We start from the raw sequence: 25140 nt of genomic DNA, 5'->3' as shown, positions 1-25140 counted from the left end.
AAGTGTTTAAGTCTAGGACTAGTCTAATCCCTGTCCGGGAAACCGCCCCTTAATATTATATGGCTTTAGAAGATGGAAAGGGATATGCACACACTTTATTGCATGTTTATTGGTACTTCCGTGGTGCTTTTGCGTATTTAAAAATAAATAAATAAACCTTTTTTGGGTGTACTGTCCCTTTAAAGGGATATACTCATTTTCCAGCTCCCCTAAAATTAAACATTTGATTTTAACCTTTTTGGAATCCATTCAGCTGATCTGAATGGATCTGAGCCATGTTACAGCAGCAAAGGCTTTGATTATTACGCCAGAATGAGAGTATAGTATCTGCCTAGAAAATCGCAACTTTTAATTTTCCGTCGGTCTTAGTACATGATGTAACTACAGAGGAGTCAAGTTTTGGATAGGAAGGGTATCGAAACTCTTTGGTTGTTTTTGGCGCGATGCTGGTGGTCTAATCAGGTTCGGTGGATTGTGCTAAGCTATTCTAAAAGTGGTAGCGCCAGACCCGGAGATCGGCTGAATGGATTCAAAAACGTTAAAAATCAAATGGTTAACTCTAGTGGAGCTGGAAAATAGGCTTATTTTCAAAAGAAGTGGAGTGTCCCTTTAAAAATAAATCATCAAAATATTAAACTTTCTCTTCTTTATTTCTCTCTATCAGTTCCCTCTTTCTCATCAGGGTCTCTTAGGAATGACGGAATAAAGGCGTCTGATGTCTTGACAGTTTTAAGAGAAAAGGTTGCCTTTGTCTCAGGTGGGTATTTATAGATTTTTGCACTGTAGCCGTTGGTAGTCTCTGGCTTGTTTCATTCTGGCAGCGAACAGCTTGTCACTTAAGCACGCACACACAGAGACTCCTGGGTATTATCATAATTATGGCCATTGAGGCAATTTATGTAATAAAATTATCCTCTTCTTTTCAGGAGGAAGAGATAAGAGAGGGGGACCAATCCTCACCTTCCCTGCACGAAGTAACCATGACAGAATAAAGCAGGAGGACTTGCGAAAACTGGTGACTTATCTATCCACTGTGCCCAGGTCAGAGCTTTCATGATAAATTGACAAAAAATTATTCTTAATGATTTATTCGACTCTTTTAGCACTGCCATTTATGTTTATTTATGTTTATAAATAACTGTGAGTAAAAATATTAAAGCTGCAATCCGTAACTTTTGCCTCACTATCGCCATCTCTGTTTGAAACATAAAAATGCACATTACCTTACGTTCTTGCATTAACATTTGTGGAGTTCAGAAGCAAAACCCAAAAAGTGTCTGACGTGTTTTCTTCATGACAATTTCACTTTATTGGCTATGCAAAGGTTATTAGTGAGTAATTTAAATGCCGTATTTTCAGAAATGTCACAAATTTGACTGTCCTATGCTACGTACAGACCAAACGCAGGGCATTGTGTTACTCGCTCAAGATTACTCGCTGGATTTAACTTTGTATCATGCAAATTTTCCACTTGAGGTGAATATTTTTAACTTGAAAAGACGCGTTTGAGGTGAATAGTGTGTGTTTTCGTGGCAAATGCGCCGTCCATATCACGTCATTCGCATCGCCCAACCCGAGGACGCGTCTGTTTGTCTTTGCATTGCCTTTGTATGTAATCTAGTCGTGCAAATCGTTGAATTTGCATTTGGTGTGTACGCCCCATTACGCTGCAAAACCCTTCAAGGAACATTGCAAATGCAAAAAGTCAAAAATGTAAAAAACTGAATCACACATTAGGGGGCGCTGTGATCCATGTGGCTGCCACCATACATTAAGGGTGTATTCAGGCCCAAATACTCACAAGGGACCCAAGTTTGAATGTGATCCACACTGACTGATTTACACCACACAACACTGATTGTTTAGGTCCTTGCTTAAAGGACAAGTTTGGTATTTTACGCTTAAGACCCTGTTTTTCATTGTTTATGATGAAATAGAACGGTTTTGACTGAAATTTGGACATATGATGCTGGCCCGAGAATTTTCGGGTGTTTCTTGTATCACCTCCCACCTCTATAATGGGTTTATAGGTGCACAGGAACAATCCTTCCTAAAATGCATTTAACTTTCATTTACAAAGACGTGAAAGTCACCGAGTGGTCAGGGGTGTTCACTGATATGCTCACACAAAAATCGCTGCAAAAGACGCATTCCAACAGGTTTTATCGTAGTTTTTGCCAACTTCATTGACTTGTATTAGATGTGCTGTGAGGTACGGTGTTACTCCGCGCCGGGAACCCGTTTGTATTCCTGCAATTGGCAAAGGCGGTTTATCGCCACCACCTGGGCTGGAGTATCTATTATTCAAGCTCTCAGCGGAAGAATGTACGGGTGTGAGGCGTTTGGAAAAATAGGTCCACAAGTTTACAACGAATGCTAAAACACCTGTTGGAGGGCGTCTTTTGCGGCGATTTTTGTGTGAGCATATCAGTGAACACCCCTGACCACTCGTTGAGTTTTACGTCTTTGTAAACGAATATTTAATGCATTTTAGGAAGGATTGTTCCAGTGCACCTACACAATCATTATAGAGGTGGGAGGTGAAACAACAACACCCGTAAAATTCTCGGGGCAGCCGCATATGTTGAAATTTCAGTCAAAACCGTTCTATTTCATCATAAACAATCTGAAAACAGGGCTTTAAGTGTAAAATACCGAACTTGTCCTTTAATAACGAGTTTTTATTTTTTTTAACAAAAAATTACGGATTGTAGCTTTTGATCAATTATAAGTTACCTGGTCTATTCTTAAGGTGGTGGCACTAGACGCGTAGCTCAGTGCCGTGCAGCATCGCGTCTAGGATAACTCAGAGGTATCGTACACCGGAATTGCACATTAAATAGCGCAAGCTTAGTCAGATAGCGTTTACTTCAAAGTGCAAAATATACGTTAGCAGCCAATGTTAAGCCCGATTTATAGTTGTGCGTAAGCTCTACGCCGTAGGCTATCAGTAGCCTGTGCGTAGCTCTGTGTAGCTTGACATGCACCTCACAAAATTTTTTACAGCGCGTCAGTTCTACGCGGACTGCAAGGGCTGTGATTGGTCCACCAGAACCTCTCCCGTCAGGTAAAAAAACTGCGTTATAGGTATTTCCGTTTGCAACAGTGAAAACAAAGATGTGCCAAGTTGAGGAGTGATTTAACTCAAACTGCAACTAAAGTCGCTGTTTATTTACTTCAATCACTGCCGGCCATCTCAAAACATACACAACGAGTTGCTGTTTCTTCTTCATTTGTGGGTTAACTTGCCAAGCTCTTTGACGGTCGCGCTACTATACAAAAAAAAGTATAAATAAACCGACACGGAACCTACGCTATCGCGCGCCGTAGGACCTACGTACAACTATAACGAGCCCTTTAGTCGTTAATGATTTGGGACAAAAATGATGTTATCCAATGTTAAACTATGTGTGTGGCGCGAAAGGGATTTGGGCAACTTCCTGAGTGGTAGCTGGGCGCCGCGGACAGGCGCCACCTGTCGGCGCCGGTGTGTGTACACTTATAGAAAACAATGCGTTTGTGTTTTTTTTAATGGCGCGGCGCTGTACGTCCATTGTGCGACCCCCTTTAGTCTACTTTTCACATTGAATAACAACATAATGGAGTGAATTGGACAGAATTTTAAACTGCACTTTAAAAAATGAATTCTATTTAGTGACAGACCTGTCTTCAGGATGAGATATTGACGTTTTCCCTTGAGCATCTTGTTGGTCTTCGGCAATTCTGATGCAATGTCATGCAAACTCATGCACCACAGCATATGGATTTATCCATCTGTAATTTCCAAGCATTTGGAAAAAAAACACACATGCATAGACATTCAAAATCAGGATGTCTTTAAACTTGGCTTCCTCTAACTTTTTTCTCAATCTGTTGTGTTTGCAGTGAGGACGTTAGCAAGCGAGGGTTTACGGTGATCATTGATATGCGCGGCTCTAAGTGGGATCTAATCAAACCGTTACTGAAGACCCTCCAGGAGTCCTTTCCAGCCGAGATCTGCGTCGCTCTCATCATCAAACCAGACAACTTCTGGCAGAAACAGAAGACTAACTTTGGCAGTGCCAAGTTCACTTTCGAGGTAATTTTGTGTAATGAGAAACCAAGTGAAGGCAGCATAGCCTAGCACAGGGTAACACCTTTTTATCACTTTTATAACATATTTTGAAGCAGGCCTGCAGCTATACACACAGTGTGTGAGTGATTGCTCACTTATTCCTGTTGTGGTGGAAAAAGTACTTACGCTTCATATTTAAGTGAAAGTACAGATATCACACCAATCTTTTAGACATTAAGAAACTGTAAAAGTCATTTTCTGAAATACTAAGTTAAAGTAAAATGGACTTTCCCAGAAGAAGAAAAATAGTTTATAAAAAAGTTTGTATACACATGAATTCTACAATAAACAATAATGAAGCCGTATTCCTAAACCCAATATCACTGTGGTGAAACCAGATTGTACATAAACATACAAATTCTTATTAGCCACCTCCTAAAATAATTATAAAATGCCACCATATTGTTTTGAAATAATGTATTATGTTATGTTTATATGTAAGCTCTTCTTTCTTTCTTTTAGACCAGTATGGTATCTGTGGAGGGTCTAACTAAATTGGTGGACCCATCCCAGCTGACGTCAGACCTGGAGGGAACGCTGGAGTACAACCACGTGGAATGGACCGAGCTCCGCGTTTCGCTCGAGGAGTTCACTGGAGGTGCTCTGCACCTCCTTTCTCGGCTGGAGGAGCTGCAGGAGACGCTTTCCCGCCAGGAGCTGGCCACTAACGCAGAGGAAGCGCGAAAGCTCCTGGAGGAACATGCTCGGCTGAGGAAGACCATGACAAAGGCGCCGGTGGATGAGTTGGATCAGGAGGGCCAGCGGCTCCTGCAGAAGATCAGGGACGGGGGAGACGGAAGGCTATCGGGTGGGGCGGATTTCCAGAGTTTGGTACCTAAGATTGCCGCCCTGCTGGATAAGCTGCAAGTTACGAGGCAGCATTTGCTACAGGGATGGCACAGCCGCAAACAACAGCTGGACCAGTGCTTTCAGTTACGGCTGTACGAGCAGGATGCGGAGAAGGTGAGAGGAAAGATGCAGAAGGGAAACGTAATGGGAGCGAATTTGAGAGTGCTTATACGATAATCATAAAACAAAAATAATAAAGGTGCAGATGTGATTATTAAGCCAATCACCGGTTAATGTTTAGTAGTCAAACAAAAGGATATTAGGGAAATCAATGTACTTGTCATAATAAGTGGTGTTGTATTGCTATTACCATTGTCTAATAAAACAGGTAGGTCTTAGCATAGCGAGAATTTTCAATTTATTCATATGGAAGTTGAACTTAACCCTCACGCGGTGCATTGTGGGACTGACAGCGCAGCGAAGAAAATGTGCGGCACCAGACAACAGCCAATTGCTGTGACTTTAACTTCATGATGAAGTTGAAGAAAACGAGTAATCAGGTGGAAACATTATTTTCGAAGGCATGCTATACATTAAATGAATTAACACGCCCCAAAGCAAAAGTGTTTAAGCGTTGCCAGCGGCACTGAGTGGTGCAGTGGAAATACGCAGTTACACAGATTTGCAAAAAAATGACTAAAAACTTTGTATACCAGGCCAGTAGATGGCGATGTTACTTTGTAAAGAAACACAAGGCACCTGCGCACATACGCATTTTTCTATAGAGAGATAAATACAGTCAAGACGCCAAAATCAAGACAGTGACAAGCAGTGCTGTGCCTGAACGATTTCATTGAACGAAAGTTCATGAACTCGTTCATATTTTGGGCGAACGTGAACTGAACGTACTGTATTACTGCCTGATGGACGTTACTGTGAACTCGTTCATTCTGGTGTTTGTGAACGGTACACTCTCTCAGTTTAACGTCGGTCAATAGGGTGCCAGATTTCTATAGCAGGCGAAAACCCGGCTAAAACACATTGTAAACAGGCCTTAATGTGTAATGAAAAAAACCCAATCTGGCAACACCAGCCACCAGCGTTTCACCGCTGCATGTGTCATTAAAACAAAAAGCAGCATGGAGGTGACACACTGACTCTGGACGCTGCTGAAATCCCTGCCGCGCCATAGCGCCCCACTCACATAGTTATCATTAAATAACATCAAATTTGTTTAATAACATCAAATCGTTAACGATTAACATAGGCTGATAACGCATATTCTGGATTTTGAAATAGACTCTGACTAAGCTCACGCTATTTAACGTGCATGTGCGGTGTGCGATACCTGCGAGTTGTCCTACACGTGACGCCGCGCAGCGCTTTTCGCCTGGTGTGCGACCCCTTTGAAGCACCCGGCTAGCCTTTCAAGGTACGTGCAAGCAAATACAAAATTTAAAAGACAATGGTAATGTAAACCCTGGTTGGGTAAGGTTTTAAAGTTGGATATGAAGATGAAATCTGACACATTTAGCTTCAGTGTTAAAACTGATAAAATAATTGCTGTCTGTGGTTCTATATGGGCTACAATGGCAATAATTAAAAAAAAAAATAATATGGGAAAAGAACTATAAATTCGTTCATTTTTGGAACTGTGAACTAGTTCAAAATTTTTAATTATGAAATATGAACTGGACTAGTTCATTTTAAAATTTGTGTACTGAACTTTGAACTAGTTTATGTGGAAAGTGAACTTTCCCAACACTGGTGACAAGTGTCCCTTGACTATAAAGTGATTTGGAGAAGCGATAATATACTAGCACAAACACAGTCCTGTAGGCCACCATTGTTGTTTTGGTTATACTCATGGATGCCTAAACAGCGAATTAAAACATGCGCATGATGTCACCGTTATCAGTCACAGATTTGCGTTTTCGTAATTTAAAAGGAAACAACAAGGCGTTATTTTTAAAAACATGCACTTTTTATCCATCTTCAAAATGATGCATTCAGAACCGCAAAACGCCATTTTGATGTAACTGAACACCCAACGCCTATAAAAATGTTCTTGTTTTCGATTCAAAACGTTGTTGAGTATAGTTTTATGTTTATTTTAAGTTTATTTGATGTTTGCATTTTGCGACAAAATGCAATGATTCTCCTGGGATACATACTACATTCTCCTGTACACGCATGTGTGACCTACGCGTACAAAGTAGAAATTTGTGTCACTTGGATGTTTAAAAACATAACTATACTTCTCGCTTAAGGGTCTTGGGCACTTTTGCCGATAAGTAAGAACCTAGCGACCATTCAAAACCATTCAAATCACCCTAAAGTTGCAATTATCTAGCCATGTCTTAGCAACTACTCAGAATACCTTAGCAACCACTCACCTTGCAACCCTTGCATCATTACCAAGAATAATTTGATGAAGCACTTGTTCTGCTAAGCAATACGGTTCATGAACTTAAAGATCCATTGATATGCTTTGAGTTGACGTTATTTCCACTTGAACAGAAAGTTAGGGCGGGACATGTTGAGTGGCCCCTCCCCCTTTTAAAATAGCCAATAGCATTTTTGATGAGCCTGGAAGCTGAAGTGCAGAATGATGTCATAAAATGTTGATATGTACAGTACTGGCTGAGGTGAAAGACTGTAGGTTTTAAGTTCTTATGTCTTCTAAATGAGAATTGTGTCGTTGCACACTAGTTTATAGATATCCTGAAATCTAGTATTCATACTAAAACCCAATAAACTTGGGGACTTCAATTTTATGCTCCATTAAAGTCGAATCATATGAAAAGTAAATGCATTTAATAATTGAATAATCATGATATGCTCATGCAGTCTACCTGTAGTTTACCAGCTTGGTGTCTGTAGGAGCCCCCTTGATCCGTTTAAGACCAAACCGAGATAGTCTCACGCTCTCCGGTCCTGCAGAGAGAGCCCATCTGTGCTCCACTAGAGCTATTGCTTGTAAAGCAGCCAAACTGAGTGCGTGCGTATATTAAGGGTCACGTGTAATTACGACAACACTAACATGGAGCTAAATCACCCAAAACCTTAAGAACACTGTTAAGCAAATCTGCTCTTTTGTAAATATTTGTGCTTAATCATGGTCATTTTTCAGCCACGGTCAGGGTTTTCTACTTTATGTGTGCCTGAGACGTTTTGGAGACCGAATTGTCTTTGAATGTTTCTCTCACTCTCTTTAGATGTTTGAATGGATAGGACACAATAAAGAGCTGTTCTTGCAGACTCACACAGACATCGGCATGAGCTACCAGTATGCGGCAGATCTGCAGACGCAGCATGACCACTTCGCCATGAACTCCATGGTAGGAAATCAAAATGTTGTAAAGGAACGCTACACTGTCAGAAAAAAATGGACAAAAATGATCCCAAGCTGTCACTGAGGCAGCACAATTTAAAATGTCATAAAATGTATCATTTAGGTAAAGATGCATATACACTTGGTAGCAGTACTTACTAATAAGATCTCTTTAGGTGCAAAAGGTGTAGTTTTTTGAAAGGGTACTGCCCCAGTGACAGCTAGGGACAAAATAAATGTTCGTAATAAATCTCTTGTCTTTTCAGAATGCTTATGTGAACATCTCACGCATCGTCTCCGTGGCGACGCGTCTCTGCGAGGCGGGTCATTACGCCGCGGCTGAGATACAACAGATCTCCGGTCAGTTAGATCAAGACTGGAAGAGCTTTGCCTCCGCGCTAGAGGAGCGCAGCGCCATCCTGGCCATGTCCTCTGTGTTTCATCAGACATCTGAGCAGGTAACTGGACTGTTTGAGGTCTGATTAGGGAGAAGGCATTTTGTGTCTACATTGCATATAATGGTCACACTTTATTTTACGGTATCACTGTTACAGTGTAATTATACATTTAAGTACTAAGTAATAATCATTAACAACATGTACTTACTATAGGGTTGGGGTTGGGATTAGGGTTTGGTTTAGGGTTAGTTGCATGTAATTATGCATAATTAACTGTTACTATTACTATAATAATTACATGTAGCATGTGCAACAAAGACACCGTAAAATAAAGTGTTACCCATATAATTAAACTGAGCTAATTACCGAATTAAAATCGAAAAAAAGTATTTAGACACTATGCGGCGGTTTCCCGGACCGGGTTTAGATTAAGTTATGACTAGGCCGTAGCTATGTTAGTACTTTTAAGTAGTTTTAACAAACATACCTTATAAAAAACAATACTGGTGTGCATCTTGGGACAAAACAATGGCACTTTTATATGTTAAAACAAAAGCAGGGTGCATGATCTCTGAAAGCCAATGTTGACATTTAAAATCAACAAAATAAACACGCCCCTACCACAATAAAATCTGGACCTTCTTTTTATAGATCCGCCCCACACATATGCATCCCAGGCAACGATGTTGGTTAGTAGACATGCCCCTTACTGCTGATTGGCTACAAGTGTGTTTTGGTAGTCGGCCCAACTACCTTTTCCCAAGTGTTTTTTTTTTAAATTACGCACCCCGCCTTTAAGAATAAGATATGTCAGTGCAAGATGTTTTCAAATGAAGGCAGTCCAAACATGCATTTTGGTCTGGGACTAGGATAAGCCTTGTCCGGGAAACTGCCCCATAGGTCCATTTTTATTTGGTTAATAAAGGGTTTTAAATATTTGTTTTATCCGTGATCCAGTTACTACTACTATTAGCAACAGGCTAATAACCAAAACAGATTTTATGTACACAATGCACTATTCTTAGCTTAAATTTTGGACATAATATTTTCCTTCTAATTTAAAAAAAAAATAATGTTTTCCAAAAAATTTTGTCCGGTCCAAATTTGTTTTGAAGCATCCTGGTACAATTTTTTTTTATGGTTGTGTAATGCTGCGTTCAGACCACCTGCAATAGAGGCGTAATGCGTGAGTGATTTCAATGTTAAGGTAATGTCTGGAGGTCTCGCGGCGCGAATGAGGCGTTTAGCGCGGCAGATGCGATTTCGCCTCATTCTTGCGTGTAGTTCGCGCGAATGGCATGAATTGAGTGTTGCCGCGGGAAACGCGCAAGTTGAAAAATTTGAACTTTGGTGGAAAAACACACCGCGTTAACCAATTAGGAGCTTGCTCTAGTTGTGACGTGATTACAGGAAGCGAGCGGAGTCGCAGAAGCCTATGGAAGGCCCTCCCATGACGCTAATTTACGCATGAATCTCTCGATGACTAGAATTTCACGCGCAGCTTACACGCGCGAATGAAGCGAGTAAACTCAAAATGTTCAAACGGCAAACTAGACGCGGTAGACGCGATTTTGACGCCTCAAACACGGCTGGCGTGAACCCACAGTTAGGGTCGGTAGAGAAACAGAGTCCAACAGTGAGCAGACTAGATTAGGACCCTAAACATAGAACAATAAACTTGACAAGAACTTGACTTTATACAACTAGATTCAAACAAGACTTGTCTAGACATAAGCATATCCATGTTATCATCACCATGATTTTATGTGCATTTTGAAAATATACCAGTTTTTATTCTCGCTTTTGATTTATGCGAAAAAGAGTAAATACGAATAATGGGAAATGGAAACGCATTTGCCGAATTAATTCTGACGTAGCGGACATTAAACCCATGGGACTGACCGTTTAGCTGTTTCCGCTGTCGTTGTCTTTACCATATATGGGTCTCGACGTAGTGGCAATCTCCTTGCTGCTAGTGCCTTCAAAAAATGAAGCATTCCTTTATCTGTGCACAGCATCGAGTTTCACTATTACAAACTGCACTGCTAATAAATTAATAACTAGACCCATAGTGACTACATGCAATCCTGTCTCCATTTTTCAAGCCTGCCTTTTATTTATTGTTTGTTACTAGGTTACTAATACCACCGTCATTCGCTCAAACAACTTTATAGAAACGCACCTAATTCCCATTTGTTTGTTTTTCTTTTTTTTTGCGAATTTTGAAAAGATTTGCTTCACGTTTGGATGGAAACCCAGCTAATGTTACGAAACGAAACAGCACAGGACAGAAAACACAAGGGCAATAAATAAAGGAGAAAATCAAGAGGGCAACAGTTGAGGGAAATTAACCAAATGGCAAGATAAGTAACGTGGAGATGAGGGGGAGGGGTCAGCGACGAGACCGGAAAGCACATGTCCTGATAACAAACAAAGCCATGTGCTATCACACAAAACACGTGGGCCTGTCACGATCCTGACATTAGACTAGAAAAGCTTAAACAAGAAAGCCAGGATTGTGACCACATGACTCTTAACTTCTTTCCCTCACAGTTTTGAGATTAAAATGGCGGCAGCCTGAATAAGGCCATGTGCTTTCCTGTCTCGTCTTTGACCCCGCCCCCTCGTCTCACGTTAATTATCTTGTTATTGGTTAATTTCCCTCCCATGTTGCCCTCTTGATTCGGTGCGTCTTCTAAAGCGAAAACAATTGCGAGAGAAAACAATTAAAGTCACAAAGAAATTTAAATTAAAACTTAAATTTTTTATAGAATATTGTGGGACTTTTTTTATAAATGCCTTGTGAGCTTTATTATTTAAAAAAAATTAATGTGCCCTCATAATGTTAAATTATAAACGCTAATCTCCTCCTCTTCTCGAAACGATCTCTATTTTCTTCCGATCAAGAGGAATGGCTCGAGGGCGGGGCCCAGGAAAAGATTGCAGCGATTAGCAAGTAGCAACATGACCCAGCTTCAAATGATCCAATCAGTTTTCGATGGAAGAAATCAAGTCCCACCCTACATTTTTTCCCATTTCAGAAGGCATTCACTCGGATATATACCACGCTGGGGAAAATAAGATAATCGCTGCTTTCATTTCATGCCGACTTTAAAATGTTGAGCTTATTTAGCAATCAATGTGTCGCATATCCATACAAACATACAGATGAGCTCTGTACAGTGGCGGTTCATTTATTGGCGGAACAGTTTATTTTCGAGGAGGCAAAACTCATCAAAACATTGTCAAATGTGTGGCTCTTCATATCAAAATGTGTTCCGTGCGTCATGTGAACCTGTGTGCATTGTGCGTCATGTCAAAATACGTGCCTGCTACAGACACTTCGTAAGGGTTTATGTGCGTTTGCTAGATCTCATGTGTAATGAGAGTTTAGTGTTAAGTAAGTGGCTTGCGAGACGTGAGCGTCTTTTTCATTATGAACCCTTTTGACGCGTATGCAGCAGGCACATATTTTGACATGACACGTGATGCACATAGGTTCCCATGATGCATCGAACACATATTTTGACATGACGAGCCATACACATTACACCATGAACACATATTTTGCTTTCGAGGAGGCACCGGCCACCACTGGCTTTGTAAGTTTAAATATGGCGGATAAAATACAATGTCTCGTGAAGGAACACGCATATGACAGCTGGTCAGAACCAGTGAGAGAATTTACATATTATTGCGAGCTATCCCTTTAAGGCAAACCTCTGTGTCAGCCTCTTCATTAATAAGTGTTCTGTCTGACATGTAACTAATTTGTGCTTTTGATTCATGACCCCAATTTGTATAATCCTGAGCATCCCTGATTAATTATGTCTACGCTTGTTTTTGAAGAGTGTGTCCAATATGGTTTTGTTACACAAATCTTTGCTCCTGTAATGTTTAAGAGAGTTTTATTCTCCCTGTTCTTAGTTTCTGTCCAATATGGAGGGCTGGGTGAAGTCATGCGGGGAGACTGGGTTGCCGACGGCGACGCAAGAGCTTGAGGTGGCCATTCATAACCATCAGAATCTGTATGAGCAGGTCACCACAGCATACACAGAGGTGAGGGTATATACAGTATGAGTAATATATACTGTAGCTTATATAGCTTTCTCGTGTATTAATACGTTTGCTAGTGATCTGAAAGCTGGTTAAACTCATAATAGTTTATGATCTATCACTACTACTACACAGGTTGCTTCAAGACGATTGTTACTTATAAATATATGTACTGTACTGTAAAAATCAGATTTTTTACTAAACCTCTCTATTACTAAACCTCTGTGGTCTTTCTGATCCCAGGTCAGTCAGAAAGGCAAGACTCTGCTGGATGTGTTGCAGAGGCCTCAGCCTCCAGCTGATTCTGGGTCTCTGACAGCTGGGGCGGATTATAGTCAGGCAGTGAGAGGGGTTTTGGAGGTAATCCATGAGGTGGTTCATCAGTATCGCAGGCTAGAGGGTCTTCTGCAACACCGCAAGCTCCGACTGCACCAGAGACTTCAGCTGTGTGTGTTTCAGCAAGATGTGCAGCAGGTAAATTTCATAGATGCTACACTCGTGCATGCACATGCACGTACATGGACAGATATTCATGCCTGCATACACAAGCATACATCACTCAAACCCATACACACACTTATGGATAATCAAATATATGCACATTCTTGCAAGTATGCATTAACTACTCAGATGTTCATGCATGCATACGCATACATACCTCTTGCATGCATGCTTAAATATATACACACACATTCATGCATCTCACAAACATGCATGTCCATACACAAATGCAAATATACTGTATTCACACACATGCATATACTACTCAGATATGCACACATGCATAATAAACACATGCATATCTCTTTCAGACATAAATGCATGCCTGCACGTCCGTACATGCACACATTCAAGCTTTACAAAATGCATACTATACAGTTTAACAAACACTTATGTCAACTTTTCAGCAGTTGTTTGTACATTTTCACATGTTACAATGTTTCACCGATGAAAGAACAAAAAGGAAGTGAGTATTAGAGGAAGTGACATGAATGCAGTTGACTGAGATTGCCTCAGCATCCTCGAGGGACAACATTATTGTGCTTGGCCTCCAGTCAGTACTTCCAACAATACACTGCACTTCCTGTGGCCGTCGTTTTTTAGGGCCTTTTTGTTGTACGTTCATCGGTTCCCTATCAGGGCTGTAGGTTTTCTTTGATGTGACTGGATCCTTTCCAGGGCTCTTTTGGAAGACTTTAAGCTTGACTGGTGAACTAAAGAAATTGGACCAAAGTCACAGTTCAATTTTTCCAAAATACCTTAGAGATTAATGTCATTAAACGTTGTAAGGTTGCGATTAGGATGTGTTTAAAATAGTTCCCATAGGATAGAAAAATCACAAATGACTTTTTTAATGTATCTCAATTATTCATTCAAGGCACCAGAGTAAAACTGGACTTTCAAGTCCATTCTCAGAGATTCGAATAAATGTTCAGTTATAACACTTTTTCATTTTTATGACCCCTAAGAAACATAAAGGACAACGTATTTCCTATTGTAACAGGACATTAGGGTGAGGTATCCTCTTTCTATAGATCATTTGATTGGACAAACTTAGTAAGTGCAGTATAAGTCATCAGCATTACAGTACTGTGCATTTTAAATGCATATATAGCACTGTTGGCTCACAGCAAGAAGGTCTCCGGTTCGAACCCCAGCTTTCTTGCCTTTCTGTGTCGAGTTTGCATGTACTCCAGGTACTCCGGTTCCTCCCACAGGCCAAAAACATGCAAGTCATGTGAATTGGAGATAACAAATGAATGGGGCTAGGCTAAATGCTAACCAATTCACGAAGCGCTGTACAAAGATTAAAAGTGCACGCATTGAAAAAAGATAGGTTTATATTAATTGATCTAAGTGTAAGTAAGAACATAGTAAAATATTGAAAAACGGTGGAATTGTCTAAAGTGCACAGTTAAAACGCACAGAGTCTAAAAGGGTTGTTCCTATTCTCGTAATGAGTAATTGGTGAGTTTTGGGCGTAACGTGCAATAAACCAATGAGAGTCTTAGCTCTCGTCCCCTTTAAAAGCCAGTTGCACTCGCTCCATGCCAATGCCTTATTTAGATGGCGGAATTTGTAAACTGAAAAACGAAGCAGTGGAAGAAGACCACAAGAAACCGAGTAAAGGGGAAAGGGGTAAGACAGATCGTTCGTCTAAAAAATGAGACACCACTTGATTACCGTTTGCGTCACCTTCCCTTGCCGCGGACTGGCTGCTACGTAAACAGACAAGCGTTGACAAACAAAGAAGATGCCGTTGTCTCAGGTTGTGGTATCGATTGCCTGAGCAGAGCTCAACAAATAGCGCATAACTTAGCTGCTAGCTAGCGCCTTAACTAGCGATTCAAAACAAAAACATTACAATTAAAACCGCTTGAACATTTTATTAAAAGTATCATAAAACATGAGTGTCATAATATAATCTCAATTAAACTGCAGAAAATAACGTTACTTTCATTTGTGCGACTCCTTGACAGTTCAACGTTCATCAATAAAACGTCTTGATGCCGGCTCTCCTCTCTTTCAAGTGTGGTCCTTATCACACTTCGTTTCAAGGGCCCTTGATCAAACTGAGAATTGAGACACCACTTCGCCTCACATGAACGCGCAAAACCGAGGTGAAGGGGTAAGGGGTAAGACAGAGAAATAAGACTCACCCTTAATGTTGCATTTACACCAGCCACGGTAGAGGCGGCAAAAACGCGCTATTTACGCATAGTTGGACGCTGGAACATTTGAATTTACTCGATTCATTCGCGCGTGAAAGCTGCGCGTTAAATTCTAGTCATTCGAGAAATTCACGCGGAAATTTGCGTCATGGGAGGGGCTTCTGCGACTCTGCTGAGACTCCGCCAGTCTGCTCGCTTCCTGTAATCACGTTACAGCAAGGTCCTGATTGGTTAACGCGGCACGGAAATCCGCCGAAGTTTAGATTTTTCAACTTGCGCGTTTCCCGTGGTAAGGCTCGATTAGGGATCCTGCGGCGCGGTAAAACCTTTAAAAATAGTTTTCTTTCATGTCCAATAGACTCAATAATATCTTTAAATTTTAATCTATTAATTTTACCAGTGATGCACCGATGTATCGGCCGCCGATATTTATCGGCCGATTTTTGATGAATTTGAAACCATCGGCATATCGCCAATAGCATGAGAAAGGCAGATACCGATTGTTTATTAATTAACCGCGTAAAGGCAATGAGTTGCATGTCTGTTGTTTAATTAAAATTATTTAATGTTCTGGTGTGCACTATACTTAAGCACCGACAGAAAACCTTTGTTGAGCTGGCTCAAATGTCTTGGACAATAAAAGAAACAGACTGCACTTTAGTGGGGGAAAAGAAGTCCAACTTCATTATTTATGTTTATGTTTAATGAAATCCATTATATGTAAAAAAAAATGAGTTAATGTTGTTAATAAAAAAAAGCTGAATAGCAAAAACCACATTGAACGTTGTCATGTTGTCTTATTATATTTGTTTTAGCTTCATTTGTGCCTCTCTTATTATGGTTGGTCAGTTGAATGTTAATTAGATCCAATCCATGTTCAGTGAAAATAAATTGATGCAGAAATAAACTAGCTAATAGACCAACTGTATAGTATTGTATACAAGTGTTTAATATCGGTATCGATCAGAAGTTGTCTGTTTAAATCAGTATCGGCCCAAAAAAATCCTGTCGGTGCATCCCTAAATTGTACAAGTTTAAAAACGTTTATGTGCTGCTGCGCATACATGTGTGTGATAAGCAAACGCGCGTTGCCGTCCCGTTTATAGGCGCATATTACTAACACGCTCATTAAATAACAAAAACAATATTGCGCCATTGACTTTAGACCTGGTTTTAGTTGGTCAATGGCGTAGTCTCTTTTAATTTTCTCAGAATAACAACGCACCAACAATGCACCCGTACACACCTAGTTTTCAGACCACAACGCCCATGAGCGCAACATTGGGCGCAAATGCATTTACTATTTAAACAACGTGGAAATGATAAATGCGCCGGGGTTAAAACTAGCAAAAGACACTTGCGTCGCGCATTGCGCTGCATTGCACCGGGTGTATGATACTGTAGGGCCCATAGACATTTTTATTTCCCTATAAAAGAGCATTTTGTCAAAGCAGACTCATTTTACTCTAGGTTTGGATGTGTGGTTTTAGTACTGAGATCAGTGATCAGATCACTTGAACTTATTTTTCTGTGCCAGCTGTTCATTCCAGTATTGTTTTTTCAGACAAGCTGTTGTAAAGGCAGTAAATGAGGTTCATGTCGTTGGAGAGGATCAGTCAAACGTGAGAATTTACAGTTTAGCATACAGTGCTAAGAGCTTAAGTGCTGTAGAGAGACTGTAATTTACGTTAAATACTTTAAGTGCTGTTGTTTTATCCGCAGTTCTCATGTTTGCAGTGCATTATGCACTGATGTTTTTGACTTCTTTTTGGCTAAAAGGTTCTTTCAAGTTACGACTTTCAAGTTATTACATGCTAATAATTATGGCTCGCGTCCCTTCGTTTCTGAAAACAAATTGTGTTCCTGAGGGTTTAAAAGCAGAAATGTGAAAAATGTATGTTTTAGTGTAGCTTCTATATTTGTTCTTTCAATTGGGGGAAGCATGCCTTGCTCAAGAACACCTCAGTCACAACCTGCAGGTAATAGGAGTCAAACGGGCTAACTTCGTTGGGTTACAAGGCCGAACCTTTTGTCAGAAGTGGGATTGCTACTTACAAGGTGTTTGGACATAAATGGCTGTTGGCAGTGTGTGAACACAACAACCCTTCTAAGAAAATAATTCACCCTCTTCTTTTTTTAATTCCAATTAATCTAAAGAAGTCTTCTTGTTTGATTTTCTTGTTAATGTGACATCACACTGATAACGCCCCGCCCACGGCCACTAAATTAATTTTTACAGTTTTTTTCTAAATGGGTTTGTTAGCACATTGCAGCACTAATGCGGTTAAAAATTGACGAGTTAACTCAGGGAAAGAGTTAATGTTCTTTTAAATAATTGTGGCGTGTGTGTTCTCAGGTGTTGGACTGGATTGAAAACCATGGAGAGGCATTCCTCAGTAAACACACAGGGGTTGGGAAGTCAGTGCACAGAGCGCGAGCGCTACAGAAACGACATGATGACTTCCAGGAGGTGGCACAGGTCAGAGCAAATTCTGTTTTTGTTTGTGTGCATGTTAAGAGCAGATCAGCCCTGTTGAAAACAAAAGCATAGAAAACAAAAGTGGTATATGTTGTTGATGGTCAACCAGCTTCACCCAAAAGACCTGGTTAAAAACATGGCTGTGCTGGTTTATACCAGTAAAACCAGCTTGGACCGACATAAAATGTCTGGTTGGTCTGGTAGGCTGGTCTTTTCAGCAAGAATATAATTCATTATGTTGTTTAGTAACTAGTTAGTTGAATAAATGTAGTTAATAAATGTGCTTCTCTCTCTATCTCTTTCTCATTATATTTTATTCTATGTGACTGTCTCTTTGTTCCTCCAGAACACTTACACTAATGCAGATAAACTGTTGGAGGCAGCGGAGCAGTTGGCTCAGACGGGTGAGTGTGATCCAGAAGAGATCTACGCTGCTGCCCATCACCTGGAGGTCAGAGTTCAGGAGTTTGTGAGGAGGGTAGAGCAGAGGAAACTGCTGCTGGATATCTCAGTGTCTTTTCACACCCACACCAAAGAGGTAGAAAACACACTCGCACTATCTACCTGTCTGTCTGTCTGTCTGTCTATCTTTCTGCCTGTCTGTCTGTCTGTCTGTCTATCTTTCTGCCTGTCTGTCTGTCTGTGTACCTGTCTGTCTACATGTGTGTCTGTCTGGCTTTTTGGTTGTCGATCTTTATGTGTCTATTTATCTGCCTGTCTGTCTGTTTGCCTATCTGCCTCTCTGCTTGTCTGTTTGTCTACCGCTCTGGCTGTCTGTATGCATGTGTGTTTATATAGTTGAATGTTTGTCTACCTATCTGTCTGTCTGTCTGTATAAATGTATTTTCATCCACCAGTGTATCTCTCTGCCTGTCTGTCTGTCTGTCTGTCTGTCTACCTTTCTTCCTGTCTGTTTGTATAACCCTCTGTCTGGCTATTGATTGTATGTATTTCTGTATGTTTGTTAGACTACTTGTCTGTCTTTCAACCTCTCTGTCTGTCTGTTTGACTATTTGTCTTTCTAGCTCTCTGCCTTTCTGTATGCTTGTGTTTCTGTCTACCTGTCTGGGTGTCTACATGTATATCTATCTGGTTTTCTGCCTGTCTAACTACTTGTCTGTCTGTCTGTTTGTCTACCTATCTGTCTGTCTGTATGAATGTGTGTCTATCTACCTGTGTACATCGCTGGCTTTCTCTGTCTTTTTCTATTCGTCTACTCTTCTGTCTGGCCATCCATATATGTGTCTTTCTGTCTCTTTTTCTGCATGTGTTTCTATAGTACATATCTGCCTGTACATGTGTTTGTCTTTCATTAAATATTATTGTCTGTCTGTCTGTCCTTAGCTGTGGACGTGGATGGAGGATCTGCAGAAGTCTATGGTGGAGCCGGTGTTAAACTCTGACTCTGTGGATGCGGTTCAGGAGCTCATCAGACAGTTTCAGCAGCAGCAGAGCAGCACCTTGGACGCGACGCTTAATGTCATTAAAGAGGGGGAGGAGCTTATTCAGCACCTGCGGTGAGTTTAACAACTCTCATCAGCCTATCAGAGCATTTTGTACTTCTTCTTAATGCTAATTCACCATAACAAAACACTTTTTATATGAAATGTGTTGTTAACAACATTACCTGTGGGTTTTTAAAACTGCCTCAAATTTAGTTAAAAGCTTTTTCTGATTAAATGAAATGAAAGGAAATGGGGTATCGGAATTGCTTGGACTGGATCTCACGTTTCCCACACATGCATTACATCTTAATGTACCCGTGCAAATATGCTAACCCTAGAAGTTCAGCAATTTTCAATTCACAGATCAATTTTAATATGTTTTCTTTTAAAATGACCTCAGTAGATGTCCTCATATGTTGCTGATGTATCATATCTAATAGTGGTTCAGGATGAACATGTCTTCTATATAGATTGATTGATCTGTTGGCATGTATTTGTGTGTGCTCAAACAGAGACTCAGCATTGGCCTGTAATAAACTTCCTCACGCCAGCTCAGTTGCTCATATCGAGGGTGTCCTGCAGCAGTTGGATGAAGCTCAAGCTCACATGGAAGAGCTTTACCACGAGCGCAGGATCAAACTGGACATTTTCCTGCAGCTACGCATTTTTGAACAATACGCATTGGAGGTGTGTGTGTGTCATGTGAACAGATACATTATTGTGTCTGTCTATTTGTTATTAAAATTAAAGAAAAATATAAGTAGTGCTGCTGGATTACAGAAATTCCTAGTGTGATAGGTTAAAAGAAAGGTGCTTGTTTAATACCCGAGAAATAATGAAGGTGGTTTTTGTAACTCACATAATAAAGTTATTATTATATACGTGTAAGGTGGTATTCACTGCAGTTTATGGCGTAGGTTATGGGTGAACTTGACGCATGGAAGCAAGATCTGATGCGACAGGCGTCTGACTTCAACACGGAGGAACTTACGCTGGCTGAACAGAGACTCCACAGACACACCGAACGCAAGCTCGCCATGAACAACATGACTTATGAGGTCATACAGCAGGGACAGGACCTCCATCAGTACATTATGGAGGTCCAGGCTTCAGGTGAGGAGCTGGGAGGAGATATTAAGTTGTGACCGTGAGAAGGGATAATGGAGGCAAATCATTTCCTCTAAAGCAGTAGTTCTCAAACTAACAGTTTTATTTAGTGCTGAGGCAAAGATTAATTGCGATTAATCGTATACAAAATACAAGTCATTTTTTGCATAATATATGTGTGTGTACTGTGTGTAATTATTATGTATATATAAATACACACACATTAATGTATGTATTTAATACATATGTATGTGTGTGTATTTATATAGACATAATAATTACACACAGTACACACACATATATTATGCAAAAAAATTAACTTTTATTTTGTATATGATTAATCGCAATTAATCTTTGCCCAGGCCAGCACTACATAAAAATACATTGATTTATCATGAATTCTGTGTAATTAAACCTCAGCATTTTTTGTGGTTTGCCTTCCCGGAATTTTTTTCTAAAAATATATAAACATACAAATATATCAAATGAAAGAACAGACCCTCTGCTTTCAAACAAACAATAAACAAACAAACAATCTAAACAGGGAAAAAACTTTTCATCCTATCTATATTTTTTTCTCTGCTTATAAACTCTTAAATATAAGTATTTTTTCTTACATTTTTTTGTGCAGGAATTTTGTTAGATATGAGAACTATTATCAAATCATACACAGTTTAAAATTATTTAAAAAATGATTGCTTCAGTTTTTCTAGAAATTGGGTAGGTGCGTCATCTAGTGGAGAATCGCGGTAGTCCAGATTAACATAAAACCTCATCAGGAATACTTTTTATGCACATGTTTTCTCTTAATTGACGAGATAAATCGTCAATGGCGGGGAAAGAGTTAATGAGTTTTGTTAATTAAAAGTTCATGTTTTAGAATGTTTTATGTCATACATTTGCTTTATGGGGAGCCACGAAGGGCACAATTTGGGGCCACCGTACAAAAGCGAGGCCGCACAGCGATAAAGTTTGAGAACCACTGCTCTAAGAACCTCTATCATGAATGCATCAGGGCTTTAAACTGCTTCGACATCCACACAAAAAGCATTGTATGTGGAAAAGTGGATTTTCCGTGATTGCTAGGTTGCAAGAATGTGAAAAGTACAGTGCTTAACAAATGTATTATACCACCTGTCTATTTCTCAAAGAACATCCAGTATCGTGAAGTACTTCAATTGACTCTTTTCTTTTCAGAGGATTCTAGGCATTTCATATCTTTCAACAGTAGTGATTTTTTACCCAAATTCAAGGCGGCACATACTAAAAAATATTAAGTGTACCATTTAACCATAAAATTTTTCCATTAAGGACTGCAAGTAAATAACTGTAATTGGACATCTGAATAAATAAATAAAGAGCTTTACTATTTTTCTGCCTTTCTTGTAAAACAGTAAATTCCAGAATTAATGGATAACAACAATAATTATATTTTAGCAGTAGAAATAGTACTGTGACTAAAGTTGTTGGTTACTTTTGGTTATCACCAATGCTGTTAGTTTAGTGAAGCTGTGTCACAAATCTTTCATTGGGTGGTGGTCTAATAAATGTGTTAATTGCTGATACACCTTAAAGGATTAGTCCATTTTCTTAAAAGAAAAATCCAGATAATTTACTCACCACGATGTCATCCAAAATGTTGATGTCTTTCTTTGTTCAGTCGAGAAGAAATTATGTTTTTTGAGGAAAACATTGCAGGATTTTTCTCATTTTAATGGACTTTAATAGAGCCCAACATTTAATACTTAACTCAACACTTAACAGTTTTTTTCAACGGAGTTTCAAAGGACTATAAACAATCCCAAACGAGGCATAAGGGTCTTATCTAGCGAAACGATTGTCATTTTGGACAAGAAAAATAACAAATATGTACTTTTAAACCACAACTTTTCGTCTAGGTCCGGTCCGGCGCGACTTAACGTAAATGCGTAGTGACGTAGGGAGATCACGCGTTCGTCCTCTGTGACCTCTTGACATCATGATGTATTGCGTGGGGTCACCTGGCGCATCACGACCGTTTCTAGACGAGAAGTTGTGGTTTAAAAGTGTATATTTGTTATTTTTCTTGTCAAAAATGACTATCGTTTCGCTAGATAAGACACTTATGCCTCGTTTGGGATTGTTTATAGTCCTTTGAAACTCTGTTGAAAAAAACTGTTAAGTGTTGAGTTAAGTATTAAATGTTGGGCTCCATCAAAGTCCATTAAAATGATAAAAATCCCGCAATGTCTTCCCCAAAAAACACAACTTCCCCTCGACCGAACAAAGAAAGACGTCAACATCCTGGATGACATGGTGGCGAGCAAACCATCTGGATTTTTCTTTTAAGAAAATGGACTAATCCTTTAAAGTCAAAGATATTTTATATTAACAAGATGCGTCATGCGTTTTGATATGAATGGGGGAGATCGCCTTCCAGTAAAAAGGGTCGACCGTCATCCATCTGGGGGAAGGACTCTAGCAAGACCTGGAGGCATTGCAAATGTGGGGGCGAAGTGACGCAGCTTCCTTAAAAAGACTTTGGCTAGGTGCAGAGAAAAGACTTCTCAAAGTCCATATTTTATTATCCTCAGTAAGTCTGGGCAGTATGACGGTTGGCTACCTTTGAAAATAGCATTTGCTTTGGGAGTGTTGCTAAAATGCTGTCTCTGTAGGTGAATCACCGAATAATCAAAATCCTAAAAAGCTGCAGATTTGAATGGTGTTAAAGCAACACTGAGTGCACTTTTAAGGGGGACATATCATGAAAATCTGACTTTTTCCATGTTTTTAAGTCTTATAATTGGGTCCCCAGTGCATCAACCTGGAAAATGTGAAAAAGATCAACCCAGTAACTTAGTTTCGGTAAACTATTCTCTGCAAGCATGTGAAGAAATAGTTCATTGAAATTTGGCTCCCCTTGTGATGTCAGAAGGGGATAATACCGCCCCTTAACCTGCACTATCCCACCACGGCACTGCCTTTTAGTGCAGAGATCAGCTCATTTGCATTTAAAAGGACACACCCAAAAAATGGCACACCTACATGTTATTTACATTATGTAGGATGATTCGATGTAGAAACTGTAAATCACAAAATTGCTGTTTTCTCACAGACTGGGTCACAAATGGCAAATGGGCCAGCAAAAATGATGACACACTCCATAGAGTCCGGTGCGATGGGCGCTGACTCGAGTCATGTGAAAAAATTCTCAAGAATCGAAAATATAGAGATAAACTGACAGCTCATACTGCAGGAGAAGAGCTCCCTCGCGTCTGCTGTAGAGGCCGATGAGAGATGGACGCGGGAGGGATGATGAGATAGAGAAGTGTGAATCAGCCATCACTTCACTCCTCCGTGCTCTGGTGCATTTTATTGACAGTTACCACGGACACAAGAGCAGAAACCTGCTATGCACATTATGGGCTGTCTTAGATAGAGAAGAGGATAGAAACAGACTGATGAGTGGGAAGAATAATGATACAGAACGCATGTATGCAGGGTCCAAAATCAGTCGGATATTGGCTTTTGTGGGTAAATTAAATCTCAGCAGTTGAATGGTAACTCTAAAGGACATAATAGATGTATTATGCATTATAAAACATAAACTTAATTCAAAGGAAGAACTTTATTCCATACAAAGCAGAGGTTCATTTTATTTAAATGAGCTGTGATGCGAACTAGCGACCAACAGCGGGAGCGCAGAGAGATACAGTACAGTATGTGGAATGTGAGATACAGTAGGTCACCACAATGAAAAATGTGATTTTCCAGAAGGAAAACAATAATGGAAGTAGGTTTGATCCCAGGCATCACACATATACTGATGTTTAGCGTCTGCAAGATGCAAAAACAAATCTCATATTATTTACATCCTAGACATATTACCTGTGCTTTGGGCACTGTTTATACCTGGTATTAAGATGCGTTTTAGTCGAACTCACATGTCTGTTGAGGGGATGGTCTATGGGTCTCTACACCTTATTTACACCTGTATTTAGCGTCTTCCACTTGTGATCCGATTGACCAAAACGTATCTTCATACCAGGTGTGAACAGCCTTTTATTAGTCACTTGGAACAAGACAAAATATCAGACATAACGTATATATTTGTATGCAAAATATATACATTTCCCATTTATTGACTTTTGTACCCTGTCTGATGGAGACCTAAAAGGCGGATGCTTTTTCTCCATACAGCACTGGGATCTCTCATAATATTAATGCTGTGTGAAGGGGGTGAGGTTGCTATGGAAACACCCCCTTGCATCCCATACCGAGGTTTCCATGCCGACCAGACCTTCGCTCGTCACTCCGGGGTTGCCGTGGACACCCTCTGTCGCGATTATGCGCAGAGGCTGTCACTCGCACGTCGCATTCCCATGGGAACTGACTCCCGCTGTAGGGTTCCCATGGTGACCGCCTCCGGGCGGTAGCTGAGAATAAGCGGGGTGATGTGAGGGTTAGCGGACGTCGAGGAGAAATTGCACATCATACGCAGACGTTGGCTGTCTGTCAAGCAGCCTGCAGAAGCGCAAACACACAGATAATCGATGCCGTGTTTTGCCCGCTCGGTTGGGCAGCTGGGACATTCCATCACATGCTCACCTGTCTGTTTCTCCTCACATCCCATAATAATACCACCTTTCTGAGATCAAAGCATAGGGACACAGACCTTCAAATGAGGTCTTAGCCTGTAGCAGTTCAAGGCCACCTGCTGGACAGACAAATTATTCATTCTGATAAGCTGGAATTCGTTTTTTTCTC

The 25140-nt window shown here is 40.2% G+C and overlaps 1 protein-coding gene across 5 annotated transcripts in view; it reads left to right on the top strand.

Annotated features, from left to right (window-relative positions):
- kalrnb (kalirin RhoGEF kinase b) overlaps positions 1–25140 on the top strand; it is a 119829-nt gene that overhangs the window by 24143 nt on the left and 70546 nt on the right. For all 5 annotated transcript variants that reach the window (XM_055214160.2, XM_055214162.2, XM_055214158.2 and 2 more), the window contains 13 exons: positions 665–757; positions 927–1041; positions 3886–4078; positions 4577–5077; positions 8122–8244; positions 8504–8695; positions 12563–12694; positions 12935–13165; positions 17720–17842; positions 18189–18380; positions 19187–19359; positions 19800–19974; positions 20205–20400. In XM_055214160.2, coding sequence (XP_055070135.2) covers positions 665–757; positions 927–1041; positions 3886–4078; positions 4577–5077; positions 8122–8244; positions 8504–8695; positions 12563–12694; positions 12935–13165; positions 17720–17842; positions 18189–18380; positions 19187–19359; positions 19800–19974; positions 20205–20400 — 2439 coding nt within the window. The remainder of the gene's footprint in view (positions 1–664; positions 758–926; positions 1042–3885; positions 4079–4576; positions 5078–8121; positions 8245–8503; positions 8696–12562; positions 12695–12934; positions 13166–17719; positions 17843–18188; positions 18381–19186; positions 19360–19799; positions 19975–20204; positions 20401–25140) is intronic.

The sequence above is a fragment of the Misgurnus anguillicaudatus genome, chromosome 8, assembly GCF_027580225.2.
Source record: "Misgurnus anguillicaudatus chromosome 8, ASM2758022v2, whole genome shotgun sequence".
NCBI classification, from domain to species: Eukaryota; Metazoa; Chordata; class Actinopteri; order Cypriniformes; family Cobitidae; genus Misgurnus; species Misgurnus anguillicaudatus.
Note: the sequence above shows the minus strand (reverse complement) of the source record. Positions and strands in the feature narration are given on the sequence as shown.